Source organism: Phocoena sinus, chromosome 2, assembly GCF_008692025.1.
Source record: "Phocoena sinus isolate mPhoSin1 chromosome 2, mPhoSin1.pri, whole genome shotgun sequence".
Lineage (NCBI taxonomy): Eukaryota > Metazoa > Chordata > Mammalia > Artiodactyla > Phocoenidae > Phocoena > Phocoena sinus.
The window spans coordinates 64,492,507-64,507,147 of NC_045764.1; the positions used below are offsets into that span (position 1 = coordinate 64,492,507).

Genomic DNA, 14,641 nt, shown 5'->3' on the forward strand with positions numbered 1-14,641 from the left:
TTGGAGAGGCTGCTGGGACAAACACTCAGGGTGGTCATAACCCTGCTGCAGCCTGAGCCAAACCATATGGAGCAAGAAACCATGTGAAGCAGAACGTGGTGGAAACTGGTGGGGAAAACGGGCCGGAAGGATGGGCAGGGCCGGCTGAGCTCTGACAATGGGTGAGAAGCTGACAGGCTGGGGAAGGCTGTCTCCAAGGGGTCTGGAAGCCAAGCTGCTGGTGGTCCTGAAGCCGGAACCGTGTAGGCTTCCAGCAATACCAGCTGCCTCCGTGAAGGATTTGGAGCTAAGATGCTTGTTACAACCCTTTGGCCAGAACCGAAGTTCGACTAGGATGGGATCAGCTGGGCAGCGTGGGAGTAAGTACCATCCTTGCGATGAGAAAGAATCACTAAGGGGTGTGTTAAAAATACAGATTCTCGGGCTTCGCCCCAGTGGAGGGTGGGCAAGAGGCTCAGGAATATACACTCGAAGTGCTCCCTCTGGTGCAGCCATCCTGGCACCAGACTAGGCAGCCGCAATTAACAGCCACTCCCAAGCCTCAATCACACGCCAAATTGCTTAACATGAAATCACAGTGTAAGAGCAGAAGAAAAGCAAATCCAACCCCTTTAATTTAAAGATGAGGAAACAGAGGTGTGGCGAAGTGGGGTACCTTACCAGAGGTCCCACGGTGACACAGAGGCAGAGCCTAGAATGCTGACCACCCACGCTGGCCATCACTAGAAACTCGAGATCCGCTGCTGGGTGGGTGGCAGGTTTTTGTAATGGAAAGAGACCAGAACAAGTGGGCCAAAGGTCCCGTTCCTCAAATAACTACGTAAAGCCAAGCTGCTCTAAATGAGGCTCCAGCCAGAAGCCACCCTAATTAACCTAGTGGCAATTACCAGAATTAGAAGCTGCGGACCACAAAAACTTAGCCAGTCTGTTTAACCTCTTTCTACCCATCCGTAACATAGTGCCAATGGGCTGGACCACGAAACAACACACCTTCAGAATCACTTTGAATTGCTCGATATTTGATGATATAAATGCATATTTCATGCCATGGAAAGCAGTCCACAATCCATTAAGTGAAAAAAGTGATTATGTGTGTGGGGTGTGTGTGTGTAGAGAGAGAGACTAAAAGTGTTATGTCTGGAAGGTGAGTTACAGAAGTTTTCTTTTTACAATTAACTTTTGGTTTATTTGTATTGTCTACTCTCTCTACAATAAATATATGACATTTATGTAATAAAAATGTATCTGTATTGAGCCCTTCCAAACACACAGCCAGGCAAAGCTGGAAGGGCTCAACACTGATAACATTTTTATCAGTGTTTTTAGCGCTAATGACTGTTGCTCTTATTACATCCATAAGCATCTGCCTGATCAACTAGCTACCTGTGATGCGTCATTCAGGATACCCTGTCCCTGGCCATCAACAAGTTCTTTATATTTGAGCGTGGCCCAGTTACCTCCTAAGGCCAGAGGGCTTAACGTGGCATCAGACCCACAGTGAGGGGTCAGGTGCTGAAGCAGTAAATCCACCTGCAGTTGCTAGGAGGCAGCTGAGCCCAGAGGTTGACCATGGTATCCAGCGAGCACCTAGCATGGGAAGGTGCAGCAGGAGATAACAAGGTGCTCTGGAAGATGGGGGTCTCCCTGTGCATGACCCTGAGCAGGGACCCACAAGACACCAGGTGAGCTGCCAGTTAAAGGCAAGACACTACTTCCTGGGGAGGAGAGAGACCTGGCCAGAGAAGTGCAAGCCTCACAGAGTCCAGATATGGAAGTGGGCTACTGAGACAGAATTATGGTACAGGTGAGGAACACAGATGCCTGGGGTGATAATGATGATGATGGTGTTGAGAATAGCTAACTTTTATTGACACTTACTAAATGTCAGCCACTCCCTCATGTGATTTATGTATATTTGCTCATTTAATCCGCACAACCACTGTTATGTCCATTTTACAGATGAGGAAGCCAAGGCAAAGAAAAGTTAAATGAGCTGCCCAAGGCCGCAGGGGGAGTCAGGATTTGAACCTAGAACCCACGACAGTAACCACTATGCCACAGTGCCCCTCAAGAACGTGTGGATAGCAAAGTTAATTTGCAATGGGCCCTCAGACAAGAGGGCCGTAAACTTCTTCTTGCCTATTGTCAGGAGACGTCCTGGAGAACAAGTTCAGATTCAGCCTCTGAGGCCTACTGAAGTGGCCCCAGCAACAAGGATCAGGGAGCCGTGGATTGAGGATGAAAACCAAGGAGGGCTGGGGAATTTCTGTTTCAGGTCTCTTTTGTAGATTACATCTGTTTGTACTTATACTATTATCAGTATAAGATCTCCTCTCATTTTAACAGACTCTCTGAAGTTAAAACTTCCAGGTTACAGATCATTTTACATTTGTTATACTTTAAGTGGGTTGTTTCCTGATGCCATAGACTCTGTCACCCTCACCTTATCAGTAACTGTCTCTATATTACACTGTGAGCTGGCTTTGGGCAGATTTCCTGCAGACAGCTGATCCTTTCTATGGGCACGGATTCTTACAATCTTCAGGCCAGAAAACTGAAACAAGGGAAAAGCCATGTAGATAGAGATCAGGCTCATTCAGGATGGGGCCAGCTAAGACCGGGAGCTTTATAGCCAAGCAATGGCCCTGGGAGATAACCTCCCTTCAAATGACTCCTTTCCACCACAAAGAGGGAGGGATATTCCCACTGGTCTCTTATGGGAAGAAGAATAAAGATTTACTTTAATATAATGAGCTGAATCCTGATAAAGCACTTCAGGCCCTATCCAAAGTTCCATCTAGACAACTGCCTGGAGTTGCTATGAGTCACAAAGAGTATTATGGAAACTCTGACTATGTTTCTAGTGACCCTGGTTAATCTGAGATGACAACTGCCCGCCCGCACGTAACTTCACTGCTCAAGAGGCCGCTGTCAGTGATCACACAATTAACTTTCAGTAATTAATTACTTTCAGTTCCCCAGGAGACTGAAGAGTATCATCCCCGATGAAGATGACACCAAGGAACATGACCTTGGGGTCTGCCTGGGTCCAATATGCATTTTTGTTTTTAGCCTTTGCATTGCTCTGGATTCAATCAAAAGACCGGCTACCATAGCAACACATGATGTATTTAACATCACCAGAGTGAAAAAAAAATCTAAAGAAAAAAATCTAGAAAATGTCCCTGCGCTGCCATGAGAAAGTGGCTATGTGACCTTGGGCAAAGCAGTTTGCTCTTCTAAACCTATATGACTGCATTTCAGTAACAAGCCCTGCACCACTCCCCTCACCCCCTAACCCAGGAATTCTGTGAGGAGTAAACTAGTAATATATTAAAGTTTCTAGCTTATAGTAATGCTCAATAAATGTTAGCTGAATTGGAATCTAAGAAGACATCAAAGATGAATCCAGCAGTTCCAGAAGCTGTTAGGTGCCCGACAGGTAGGTGTTCTGAGCAAACATTCCCTTCTTTTCTCTTCTACAGATGGAAGATGGGCTTCATTTCCCATCATCTTGTTATATGATATAGAATCATATAACCATGGACCACAATTTCTTACAAGTTATCCAGCACAGTTTTCAAATATGTTTAATATCTGCTTTCTCAAGTCACTTGGAACAAACTCAACCTCACAAAAACTCTTCTGCCACCTCCTACCACTTCCAGGGCCCTCTAGACAGTCAGTGAATTGGTTTGTCCAAAAGAGCTGGGTAAAGGCTTTGGATTTAAAAAACAAAAAACAAATAACTGAGGTTTTCTTAGTTCTCAAACGCTTTTTTTTTTCCTATCCAAGTTCATACTGTTCTCCTAGAGAAAGGAGTTTCTCTCTTATTCAATAAATACATCAAAGACCCAAAGGATATTACTATAACTAAGCCCATCCGTTCACCTGCGAGAAGCCTATTTTTTAAATACTCTGTACAGGGCTTCCCAGGTGGCACAGTGGTTAAGAACCCACCTGCCAGTGCAGGGGACACGGGTTCGAGCCCTGGTCCAGGAAGATCCCACATGCCGCGGAGCAACTAAGCCTGTGTGCCACAACTACCGAGCCTGCACTCTGGAGCCCGCGTGCCACAACTACTGAAGCCCGTGTGCCTAGAGCCTTGTGCTCGGCAGGCAACAAGAGAAGCCACCGCAATGAGAAGCCCATGCACCGCAACAAAGAGTAGCCCCCGCTCACCACAACTAGAGAAAGCCCATGTGCAGCAACGAAGACCCAACGCAGCCAAAAATAAATAAATAAAATAAATAAATTTATAAAAATAAATAAATAAATACTGTGTACACACGTCTATACAGACCTAGGCTTACCCCAGGAATGCTTGTTTATTTCTCTCTCTTTAGATTATGAATGTATCTCTATGCCTGTAAGAAGGTCTGAAAGAGAATATCTTTTTTTCTAACTAACCAGGAAGTATGTCGCAAAACGTAAACTTAAATCCAAAGCTCCTACTCACCCAGGGAGCATAAATTTCTCAGTGGCTACTTTGGGGATCACATTAATAAAACTGGTTTCTTCCCCTCTGCTATCTGCTGAGACAGGATGTGAAATTCCTTCAAAGGCAAATAGTCACTGTGCCCCTACTATGTGTCAGGTGTTGCAAGCATTGAGGATACAGAGAAAAATCCCTCATAATAGTCTCTCGCAGGGATTTCACAGGCCAAGGTAAAAAAAAAACAAAACAAAATAAACAAAAATGAAAAAGCCCAACAACAAATAAAACGTAAACCAAAACACATAATGCAATGAGAAGAACCTGGTGAACTGTCTGGGCACTACACTTCTAACCTTGCAAAATAAGGAGGGGATCGATCCTTCCTAATATTGATAAATCAAGACAATAAAAACTGTTAATATACTATATATAATAAAAATATATCTGAAAATAAAATGTGGCTAGCAGAGATCAGCAGAGTGGGAGGAAAGAAAATCATTTCTTCATCTTTCAGAGTAAGGAGTCAGAGAAAATTTTAAGTTGATATATCAAGAAGCAGAGATGTTGGTACACTATTTAGACTTATGGAGAGAATGAGAGTAAAACTTTTAAATGATTGACTGTGATTATACCTTGGGAGAGAGACTAGGATATACCTCTCTCTACCACTGTGATATTTCTTCCTATTTGTACTACTTTTTATAATCATGAAAAGTGACAGTTGTGAACAATTCATATATATGTGTATGATTCATACATCTATATTTCATACATATGAAATATATCTATATGAAATTTATTTGAATATTTAATATTTACATGTTTAACATATTTAATATGTATATGTTCACAAAATATTCATATACATATTTCATATATATATATGTAAGGCCACTTTTCATATACATATGAAAGTCAGTAAGAGAAATTTCTATGGAAAATTCCCAGTGGTCTGAGAAGATGGAAAGCAGAATAAGGCAAAAAGCACTGACACTAGCATATATTTGCCAGATAAGGAGGTTGGTGACAAGCTCACGATAGGAGAAACCTACGTTGAGCCCTCTAGTTAGATGACCTGTCCATCCGCTAACCGGTCCCACAGTTCCTGTCATGTTTTACACCTTACAGAACTGCACTGACTTCTTGACGTGGCCCATTTGCTAAGTTTCTCCGTAAACTGCACGCAGGAAGTTGTTTGTCAGCTCCTCTCATTTCATATGAGACTAGGAATGGGATAGAATTAGAATCTGCCTTAAGAGAGCTTAGCTATATTTGAGATTTGTCCAATATCTTCCCTTCATTTTCACTTACTTTGAGCCAGAAACAAGTCCACATGGATAAATCCATTGTCAGAAGTCAGTCCCAGGGAAATTTACTGGAGAGTCATTGATACCAGAACTCATCACAGCCGTTGTTTGCTAAAAGCTGCTTTTTAGCCCCAGAGGTTTTTCCCCTTGAAATGTTAAGTGCACTCAGTCTGAGTTCAGGATCATTTTTCCTTTGGCAGCAAAGCCCTTTAAAAACTCGAAAGCTTGCCCCCACCTTGCACCTGGTGACTCCCTCCAGCCTCCCTGATCCAGAAGGAGCCTGTGCGTCAGTCCCCTCTCCAGGGAGGAAGCACTGAACTCAGTGCTTAAGAGAAGAAGGCAGGAGGGAGACACCTAGGTCTCCAGGACAGAGGGCATAAGGTGTCTTGGTTGGTTCATGTATTTTGCAAAAAATAATACAAAACCCCAGAAACAGCTAGTAGAAAAGAACTGTATTTTTACTACATCTCCACGGGCACCAGGAGGGATTGTGGTTTGGTTTTCTCCTTCCCCTGTGTCACCCCTATAAAGACTCTAGTTCTTTTGCTCCCAGGTCTTAACCTTCAATGAAAGTCCATGAAGAAGAAACTTATCTATTTCCTCGATTGCTTGAATACTTATAATTTTTAGCCATAGCTGAGGAAGTGCAGGGCTGTGGATAAACCATGGACACCCCTGTGTTGCCCCTTCACTGCTGAAGACATATTTGCAGGTGAAGCCACCGCTCATGGCAAAAGCATCTCATTCCACTGAGAGGTCCTCCAAGCGCCCTTTCTTGATCCTCAGCCCTTACGGGAGCGCAAAGGGGCTCTCAGATCCCTGTCACTCCCTCTCCCTAGAAAACTCTCCCTTCTGGATCGCCTGCAGGAGGCCTTTGCTGCCTCCACCCAAGCCAGGTTCATTTCCACTACCTGGAGATTTCAAAGTGCCTACACAGCGTGTAGAGTGGTGCCTGTGCCCTGCGCCTGTTATAACCTATTTATGAGTCTCTCTCTCCCGCTGGACTTTGAGCTTAGGCTCAGAGCTTGCTCTACTTTCAGCGTCCCTGACCCCACTCAGTCAATGTCAGTGCTGCGCTTATGGACTCCAAGCAAAAACCCGCAATAGTGAGTCACTTGGACTGTTGTACTATTAGACATCTAAGATGATGCTTGCTCTAAAAGACCACAGATTCTTTATTTTTACTGGAGTGTATCACCTTCACTTCCTCATACACATCGTAGGCAAGGAAAAATAAAACCTTCCTTATTTTTAAAGTCTACATTCAGGGATCATTAGTGCTGCATTTTTACTGATACTGAAGTACTATTTCATAGAGGACATCTTATATGAACTGAACAATCCTAAAGACAAACTAGCATGCTTAAAATTCCCAGATGACATCACAAGGTAGGGCTTACTATTAAATATGCACATTTGAGGGTATAAAGGCTTCATTGGCATGAAGTTATCTATAGTCTGACTTTTATCACTTTAAACATGACCCAAGGGTGATTACATTGAAAGCCACATCACAGTGAAAATGCTGGGTCTCTCAGCAATCTTGTTTTATTCTTGGGCAAAGGGAAAGGACTCTCAACCACAGCTAACCCAAAGGACAAAAGGGGACTCTGAGCAAGTCTGACCGTTTCATCCACAGTTCCATGACTCAGCCCTTAGGAATTGGGAGCTGTTCAGATATGCAGACATCTTACTCCATTCTTATCTTCAGCCATGTTCACTTATCCAGGTCCAAACGGTTTATTTACTAACAATGTGTCAGCACATGCCAAGCTCCTTTTACACATGACCTTATCTGAACCTCATGTCAACCCTATGGAGCAGGTACTATTATTCTCCCCACTTCACAGATGATCCTCAAAGAGTTAAGTAACTTGTCCAAGGACACTCAGCTCCCGGTGTTGGAGCTGGGGTTTGTATCCAGCTCAACTTAGCTCCCAAACTCACTGTCCCACACTGTCTTGCAGGCTTAACATCCAATTAAACCAGTTGATTAGAACTGCTTTCTGATTTTTCACTGTGTTTAAAATGTTTCTCACCCATCAATCTCATGTATGAAAGTCCAGCAAGACCATGTGATAATTCTGTATTCTGAGATGTTAAAGCATAAGTTTCCCATTAAGACCAGGATTATTTAAAGTGGATAGAAGGAGGCGGGAGGGAAAGGAAGGAGGGTCCCTACCACCTGGCAGGCATTGCAGCACCCAAGATCCTGAAACAACCCTGCTTTTTTGTCCTTGACTAAGCTGCTTCCTTGGCCCCAAATGCTCTTATCCCTTTTTTGGCCATCCTTGAAAGCCCAGCTCAATTGTTCGCTTCCTCAACCCTGTGGCCTCCTGCCCTGTGCTCTCAGAGCTCCTTCCCCCTCACTAAGTGCTCCAGCACCAAGTGCTACGACCTACAAGTAGCTGCATTTAGCTTCTTCTCTGTTGTGTTGAGGGAGGGATTGTGACCAGTGAGGAGATTTGGAAGGCTGCAAAAACATTTCTCCTAATTCAGACCACCTGTCATAAGCATGACCTCACAGCTCAGAACTGAGCCCTTTACTGTGGGGTAGTTTTAGAAAGGGGGCATTCCATCAAGAACTGGGGTGGGATACACTGGGCACTTAGTTAAAAGGATGAAGTTCTGAAATCAGTGGATATTTCCAACCTACTCTGGGTTACTTTCCCTTCTTTTTCTTCTCCCAGATAATAACTGGGTGAGAACTCGAAATGTATGCACTATTTTCTAATTTTTGAAGAGGACATAAGTGATAACTTTCATTCCTTGTTCACAGTATTACCCTTCACCTCTTTCCTTTTTGAGTAGGAAGATTTACATAATTGGGGGACTCATGCCATCCCCTCACTTGGACATCGAGGAGGATACGTACATGTCTACATAAGGTCATTGATGCTAAGATGCTAGAGCACAAGGGTCCACATGGAGGATGTGCAAATAAGACAACACAGAAGACTGAGATTACTCTCCTTAGAAAGCCCTGATTGCAGGGTTGGTCCTTGGCTGATGTCTGGGAACTTGGATTTCAAAAGGGTTCCCACCACTCCCTAAGTGATAAGAGTGACTCACTACACTCCAACTATATGTACAAGCAATATATATATATATATATATATGTATATATATATATATATATACTTTTTTTTACACCTTTATTGGAGTATAATTGATTTACAATGGTGTGTTAGTTTCTGCTTTATAACAAAGTGAATCAGTTATACATATGTTCCCATATCTCTTCCCTCTTGCGTCTCCCTCCCTCCCACCCTCCCTATCCCACCCCTCTAGGTGGGCACAAAGCACCGAGCTGATCTCCCTGTGCTATGCGGCTGCTTCCCACTAGCTATCTATTTTACGTTTGGTAGTGTATATATGTCCATGCCACTCTCTCACTTTGTCACAGCTTACCCTTCCCCCTCCCCATGTCCTCAAGTCCACTCTCTAGTAGGTCTGTGTCTTTATTCCTGTCTTACCCCTAGGTTCTTCTTGACATTTTTTTTCTTAAATTCCATACATATGTGTTAGCATACAGTATTTGTCCTTCTCTTTCTGACTTACTTCACTCTGTATGACAGACTCTAGGTCCATCCACCTCATTACATATAGCTCAATTTCATTTCTTTTTATGGCTGAGTAATATTCCATTGTATATATGTGCCACATCTTCTTTTCCATTCATATACTCTGAGAAAACCATAATTCAAAAAGAGTCATGTCCCAAAATGTTTACTGCAGCTCTATTTACAATAGCCAGGACATGGAAACAACCTAAGTGTCCATCATCAGATGAATGGACAAGCAATATATTTTATGCTAAGCACCTGCTTTCCTTTTGGGAGCCTGGAACTTAATATGTAGCAGGCAAAGGGTGCCTATGTGACTAGCCACCAATATAAACTTTGGCCATGGAATCTGTAATGAGCTTCCCTGGTAGACAACACTTCACATGTGTAACAACTCATTGCTGAGGGAACGAAGTGCATCCTGTGCAACTCCACAGGGACGGGACTCTTGGAAGACTGTGCCTGCTTCCTCTGGACTTGGCCCCATGCACCTTTCTTTTTGCTGATTCTTCTCTGTATCCTTTCACTGTAATAAATCATAACTGTGCATACAACTATATGTTGAGTCCTGTGAGTCTTCCTAGCAAATCATTAAACCTAGGAGTGGTTTGGGGGACCACTAACACAGGGAGTTTTAAAGTGTCCATGGGGCATGGCCCAAGCCACAAGAAGCCATGGGCTTATAAAAAGAAGATATGTAGTAATGGGACCTCTAAGGAAAGCTATCTCTCAATAAGGGTAAGTAGGATGTGACTTGGGGTGATGGCATGCAAAATGTTACAGTGAAAAGAAGGGAGTTAAACCTGTACAATCCTCTGTCAACATTTACTTCTTTGTCTAAGAAAATGTGTGAGACATTGTTTTACCTACGTCCAAAATGATGCAGACATCATGAATTCACAAGAATTTTTAAATATTCCTTGCAATTCAATCTCCTTGGTAGTGGAGTTATCCAGCACCCGGAGAAGCCACAGCTTTTATATGGGAAGAAACAGCCCTGCTGTTGGCAGCATAGGTCTGGAAAAAAGTGCATGCTTCAAAGACGTAGGTTAAATGAAAGAAATGCTAAGTAGATATCAGGTCCACATATATGTCAAATGCCTTCTCTCTTTTCCCTTCTCTTTATGGATTACTTGGTCCTTAAAACTGACACATACTAGTCAATGGGAGAATATATTCCACATTAGAAATGAATTCATTTCATTTTTTAAAAATTGCAATGGATATTCCAGAACAGGGACTGTGTCTTATCATGGACACAAGTATTTTTTTTTTTTATTTATAAAGCACTTTCTTAACATCACCTCATTTGATACTCGTAACAACTCCATGAGGTAGATAATATGACTTCTATCTTCCATGGAGCCTGGTCCATTACAAGACAAGCAATGATGCTCAATTAAGACTTACTAGTTGACTGATGGCTTTAGGAAAATTACTTTAGGCTTTAGGAAAATTACTGCTTTACAAAAATCATTAATTCCTGAAGTCTGTCAGTGGAAGAACAAGCTGAAAAGCAATCCAGGCGTTCAGAGGAATTATTAAAAACACAAATTAAGTCATTTCTATGGACTCTACAGCAGGAAATATATTTTTAATGAGGAAATTGAAGCTAATATATAACAGCTGTCCTGTTACCCAGTAACAGACTATTAAGGCAGATTAAATTATTAATGAAAAATATAGTAACTTGGAAGTTTAACCTTTAAACATTCTCGTTCCTCTCTCTTTTATATAAAGTCTTTAAACTGATATTTATTTTTAAAAACACCTTCGGTCATCTTATGTAGTTTCCATTTATAATTCGCTTTGCTGTGGAATCTTCAGCAATGTTTCACTATCAGGCTTTTCCACAGTACAATAGCCAAAGTCTGTATGCCTCGAAGAGCAGGGAGCCTCCAGGAAACTTACTGGATGACACGCATGCTGGTCAAACCTCCCAAAACTCCCACATCTTTGACACCACCACTGGTTGCCCTAAGTTAGCCAAACTGCACTTGACTCGCAGACCCACGAGCAAAGAAAAAATATTGTTGATATAAAGCCACTGAGAATGTGAGGGTTGTTTGCTATATGCAGCAATAGTGATTGTCAATAAGCGATTCAAGAGGTTATCCATAAGTTACTAAGGTAATAACCTTATAAAAAAGAAAAGTATATGGGAAGCACACATGAAGAGAAACAAAAGGGAGGGAAGCTAAAAGGTGCATTCACGTGGCCTAAAAAACCATGCCCTCTCTGCCTTCCACCATGTTTACTGCCAACCAGCAGAAAGATAAGAGTAGCAGCTGTTTCCAGGGCCACTCTCAGGCCGTGTATACTCACATTTGTGTTGCACAGCTTGTACTGCCGATAGGCCCCAATGCAGGAGATTGCTGTAGATGGGGCAGGCTGGGAGAAGCTCTGAGCTGCCCTGTGGGCCCCCAGGCCAGGGCTGCTGCTTGTTTCTGGGTTGTGGAAGAGATTTGAGGCTTCAGGGAAGCCTTGGTCATGGGTCAAAGGCAGCTGGTAGATGGAGCCTTCCGAGACTTGCAGTCCAGGACGAGGTCCGCTGTCACTCTGATACAGAGGTCCATGTCGGGGGGCCCGGTGGGCTGGAGGGTTGTAGCCATGGCTAGAACCAGATGCCCCCTGGGACCTGGAATTCCGGGATGAGGGCCTCTGCCTCCGAAGCCTCTGTGGCAGGTGTGCAGAGTCCGTCTGCAGTGGTAAGATGTATGGGGCCTTACCATAGCCATACATGCCGGGGCCGATGGGACCTCGGGTCCTGCTCCTAAAGAGAGACACACAAGAGAGGATTTTCATGTTGACTCAGAAGCTCTGATCCATGGGAGAGGGAACTGGGTAGGAACAGAAGCCTGGGAGAGAGCCTATAGTGGAACAAGGAGGTAAAAGAGGGCTTTCCAGGAGAATGGAAGATTCTGGAGGCTGGAACAGAGGCTCTACAGAGGCTGCCATGTAGAATGAAGGTGGGAATCAACAGTGGGTGATGTGACTGGTAGAAAATGAGGTTAGAACAGTAAGCTGTGGCCAGTATGTGATTTATGTCAGGGAGTTTGGGTGTTTTTGTAGGTTGTAGGGAGCCACTGAAGGTTTTTTGAGAAGAATAAAGATAGAATTGTAATTTCAGCCAGAGTAACGTCCTGTTCGCTCTTTTTCAGATAATAGTTTGTGGGGTTTTTTTTTCTCACTTAATTGTACCTGATATTTCAGACCCTGTTTCCATGACCATTCCAGCCCAAATAGCTTTTCCAGGTAAACGAAACCTAGCTAAGCAACCAAAGACTAATGCAGTCCTGAGGCGAGACTTGCTCTGGGTCAAACTCAATCCCTGATGAAACGAGAGGAAGCTGAACAATGTGGAACCCAGGTGGAACAATGAGTAAATGGTCATCTTCACATTGGTATGGATCTTTAGGTTTTGTCAAGACCAGCTGCCTTGTGAGGTCTTATGACAATCATGTAAACAGAAGTGTGCATATAAATTTCCAACAACTGGCTTTCCAGTGGGAAAAAAGCCCTGATTTGTGCCATTTGTCCATTTCCACGGTGTAAGTACTCCCACCATGGCCAATTTCAAGCTATCAATGTGAAGACACAGTCATCTCTAACAAGCAGGGAAAAAAACTCCAGCACACCACTGCATATAAATGTATTGTGAAAATACTGTTTGCAAAATACAGAGTTAGGAATGATGAAGAAATATAAAAGTGAATCAGAGAGGGTTCCCAAGATCCCAACCGTACAACTGAAAGTAACTAGAACATAACACAAGGTGGGGTAACAGCCTTGGGAGCAATACAACAAGCAATGCGTCAGGAATTCTGATGCAAGAGAATGCCTCAGAGCTCCTCCCCCTTCTGTCTGTGGGGATCTGAGAAGGTTTCACCATCACTGGTCTGAGAGTTGGGAAGCAAGGTTCCAACGCTGTGGAAGGATTTAAGTAAGACATATAACTCTTACTTATTTGTAAAATGACTGAACTGGATCAAATGACCACGAAGGTCGTTCCAGCTCTAAAATTTTATGCTTCCATAATAATTAATTCTACATTTATGCAAAATTGGAAATGTGCCCAAGAGTTTCTACAGGATGGCCCCATTAAAATAAGCACATTAAAAGAGCAATCAAGGTGAAACATTAATTTCTGCCCTCACGAGGAAATTCTTGTTTCACTCTACATAACCACTGAACGTAACGTTTAACAGACCACAACTAATTATTAACATCTTTATCATTAATTGCACCGTCATTCTTAGCTGATACAGTTAAGAATTAAACTGTGCTAATGTTTATTTTGCCTTTAGGCATTTCCCAATTAATCTTGGCAACAGTAAGGACTCTATGAATGATGGGAGGATCCAGAATGTTGCTCTGAGAGATGCAATTAAGAAGTTGGTCTTCAAGAGCTTCAAGCTGGCGGAAGAGTACGACACGGAGATCACCTTCCTCGCCACAGATACAGCAGAAATACATCTACATGTGGAACAACTCCTACAGAACACCTACTGAACATTGGCAGAAGACCTCAGATGTGCCAAAAGGCTCTTGGTGCTCTAGCCAGGAGTCAGGGCTGTGCCTCTGAGGTAGGAGAGCCAAGTTCAGGACATTGGTCCACCAGAGACCTCCCGGCTCCACGTAATGTCAAACAGCAAAAATCTCCCAGAGATATCCATCTCAACGTCAAGACCCAGCTCCACTCGACGACCAGCAAGCTACAGTACTGGACACCCTATGCCAAACAACTAGCAAGACAGGAACACAAACCCACCCATTAGCAGAGAGGCTGCCTAAAATCATAATAAGGTCACAGACACCCCAAAACACACCACCAGACGTGGACCTGCCCACCAGAAAGACAAAACCCAGCCCCATCGACCAGAACACAGGCACTAGTCCCCTCCACCAGGAAGCCTACACAACCCACTGAACCAACCTTAGCCACTGGGGGCAGACACCAAAAACAATGGGAACTATGAACCTGTAGCCTGCGAAAAGGAGACCCCAAACACAGTAAGCTAAGCAAAATGAGAAGACAGAAAAACACACAGCAGATGAAGGAGCAAGGTAAAAACCCACCAGACCTAACAAATGAAGAGGAAATAGGCAGTCTACCTGAAAAAAGAATTGAGGATAATGATAGTAAAGATGATCTAAAATCTTGGAAATAGAATGGAGAAAATAAAAGAAATGTTTAACAAGGACCTAGAACTAAAGAGCAAACAAACAGTGATGAACAAAACAATAAATGAAATTAAAAATTCTCTAGAAGGGGTCAATAGCAAAATAACTGAGGCAGAAGAATGGATAAGTGACATGGAAGATAAAAT

At 43.1% G+C, this 14,641-nt stretch overlaps 1 protein-coding gene across 1 annotated transcript in view; it reads right to left on the minus strand.

Moving 5' to 3' along the window:
• The window catches only part of THSD4 (thrombospondin type 1 domain containing 4), a 589,447-nt gene that overhangs the window by 462,265 nt on the left and 112,541 nt on the right, over positions 1-14,641 (minus strand). The window contains exon 5 of the mRNA XM_032623848.1: positions 11,637-12,084. Coding sequence (XP_032479739.1) covers positions 11,637-12,084 — 448 coding nt within the window. The remainder of the gene's footprint in view (positions 1-11,636; positions 12,085-14,641) is intronic.